We start from the raw sequence: 2,661 nt of genomic DNA, 5'->3' as shown, positions 1-2,661 counted from the left end.
CAGCAGGAAGCTTTTTAAACAGGTGCTGCGCTGTCCTCCAGTCCCTGGCTGGTGTGCGCGGACGCTGGTGGCAGGAACACACATGCCACCCAAATCCTAACCGCTATTTTCACAGAGCTCATAAAAAGCCATGCTCTAAACCTGCAGGTTTTACTAGGCTTGAGTGACTTCGACCCGTGTAACTGGGACTGGCTGCAGGCAGCACGCTGCTACGGGTGTCTTCTCCTCAGCACAGTCCATGTCATGGGTGCACTGAATCTCCTGTCTGCAGCCACAGACTGTTCCGCTTACTCCCTTCAGCTACAGCTTCCCTTTAATTCCTGTGTTTCGTCATGGCTGACTACCACGTTACCTATTTCACAGAGCAGCTCCCAAGCCAGAAGAGCAGGCCTGGGAAGGGGCCATCTCCTTCAGAGCCTCTCCAATCTGATCACCGCTTTTTACATTTGTCGGTACAAAATGATTGCGAGGGGCATTTTTCTCAAATTTAACTCAGCTGCTGCGGACTGACATGCTGTTACTCAACAGAGCCAGTAACAAGCCAGAGCACTCGTGGCACCAGCAAGCTCTTCACAACTTGTCTGGCTCTGTGCATTAACGCTACACGCATCCTGATTTCTCTGGCAAATACTGGGGAGAATCCAGAATATCATGGGTGCAACTTAGAGAAAAAGATAAAAAAGCCTCTTCAGATTAATTCTAAATCTGTTTGCTATGTTGGCTGTTGATGCAGCCTGATCAAAACGGCACTCGTGGAGACTACAGGGACCTGGATATCAGCGATACGTAACACAAAAGAAAGAACAATCTTCTCCGCTGCTTTTTACGACTACAGACCCCAAGTGAGTGGAGAGAAACCACAACTAACTCTGAAAACATTAACGTCTGTTACAAAGCCGAAACAGAATTTTAAGCCACTTTTACCAAGGATCTCCAGTCACGGAAAGGATCTTACCTGCTCCGGGGCCACGTAACAGACCTGGATCGAGATCTGGATCTTGATCTAGACCTGAAGTACAAAATTAAGACAGATTAAAACAAAACCAAAGAATCCAACTCAACCAGATGTGCCCATTACAGCACTTCTTAGACTAATGGCAATATGTCGAACAACAACCCTACGTGATGATTAGACATCAAAACTCATCATGGGACACATACACAGCTGCGTAAGGCCTCAAAACTGATCGTATCACCATACTGGGAGGTTCACTCAGGATTACCAGAAACTCGTTAAAGCATGCCCAAGTCTGATTCCTGGAGGTCACCTCCTTTTGAAGTCTGCTATCCAACACCTTTCTGAATCCCTTCACCAAAACCACAGCACACAACCTGTTAGAGATTACTGATTACCTCGATCTCTTCAAGGAACCCGATCGGGACCGGTGGGGAGACACAGACCTAGACCTACGAGGAGAAACGGACCGGGACCTGCGGTAGGAAGCTGACCTGGACCTGCAACAACATCGATTAAAGAGTTGTACAACCGCGGCTTTTCTCCAGCAAAAGGAGCAGACAGAAAAAGTAAAAGTAAAAAGAGTAAAACACAACAGCTGAAACCCTACCTCCTACCGCGACTCCGACTGCGTGACCGAGAATACCTTCTTCCCCGGGACCTGGAACGGGATCTAGACCGGGACCTGGGTTTAGGTTAGAGAAAACGGGTATCAGGACATGGATGCAGCGATCAGTGCACTTGAGGCCCTGCTGAAGTCAAGACTGATTTCAGAAAACTAAGGAACTATCATCTGTCAGTTGGTAAAATCTCTGGGCCTACTTGTCTTGAGCATTTTACTACCTACAGAAGTGTTAAAAGCTGAATTACATTGCAGAATTACATTAGCATAGAAAACACTGTAATGCGTATTTAAAATAAACCTTGCAAGTTTGCAGGTCGACCCTCTTTGGCCCAAGGTCTAGCAGATCTAGACGATCTAGAAGTATCTATAGCCGATCGCTGCATCTAGGTGTTCTCTTCAATCTAACGACGATCAAACTGACAGCCCAATGAGCCAGGGTGAGGCTTGATTGACGCAAGAAGATTTTTCTAGGTGGGAATGTGGTCAATCTGCTGTTCCTCTTTCTAAACCGGAGGGGGGCCCCAACTGAAAGCCAAATTTACTGTTACGGCGGTCACCGTCTCAAATTTTCTGCCCTCAAAGAATAAGGTGAAGCTACGTGTAGATGGCTCGAGGGGATCTGGCCTCTTATGCTGATCACCTCAAGGTCTAGGAGGATCTTAAGGGTCGGATTTGCAAGGCGCCTCAGCATGAAATCTTAAGGCTCGTGACATTCTGAATCAAGGCGACTGACTCAAACGAAGAAACCTGAAAGGTTTTGACCAGGTTGATTATTAAGATATTAACATTTGATAGAAATAGCAAGAAATTGTAATACACACCTATACATTTATGCTAGCATTAAAGTTTAAAGAAAACTGGCGTAACATTCTGTTCTTTGCTAGCAAGAGCTACACAACAGCAACTGGCAAGGCAACCCGGCCGCTCTGGCCCCACACGTACCTGCTCCTCCTGCGGCGGCTATAGCGGTGACAATCGTAAGCATAGTGGCCTTTCTCACCACACTCGTAGCACCTGTCGTTCGGGTCAAAGGGGCGCCGAGCAGGAGGCCTGTCGTAACGGGAGCGACGAGGCCTCCCCG

General features: G+C 47.5%; 1 protein-coding gene across 1 annotated transcript in view; it reads right to left on the bottom strand.

The window, feature by feature from the left end:
* The window catches only part of SRSF7 (serine/arginine-rich splicing factor 7), a gene marked incomplete at its 5' end in the record, with an annotated part of 5,139 nt that overhangs the window by 1,942 nt on the left and 536 nt on the right, over positions 1-2,661 (bottom strand). The window contains 4 exons of the mRNA XM_010141085.1: positions 956-1,009; positions 1,354-1,455; positions 1,566-1,640; positions 2,523-2,654. Coding sequence (XP_010139387.1) covers positions 956-1,009; positions 1,354-1,455; positions 1,566-1,640; positions 2,523-2,654 — 363 coding nt within the window. The remainder of the gene's footprint in view (positions 1-955; positions 1,010-1,353; positions 1,456-1,565; positions 1,641-2,522; positions 2,655-2,661) is intronic.

Source organism: Buceros rhinoceros, unplaced genomic scaffold (genome assembly GCF_000710305.1).
Source record: "Buceros rhinoceros silvestris isolate BGI_N320 unplaced genomic scaffold, ASM71030v1 scaffold17618, whole genome shotgun sequence".
Taxonomy (NCBI): Eukaryota; Metazoa; Chordata; class Aves; order Bucerotiformes; family Bucerotidae; genus Buceros; species Buceros rhinoceros.
This window is presented reverse-complemented; position numbering and strand designations above follow the sequence as displayed.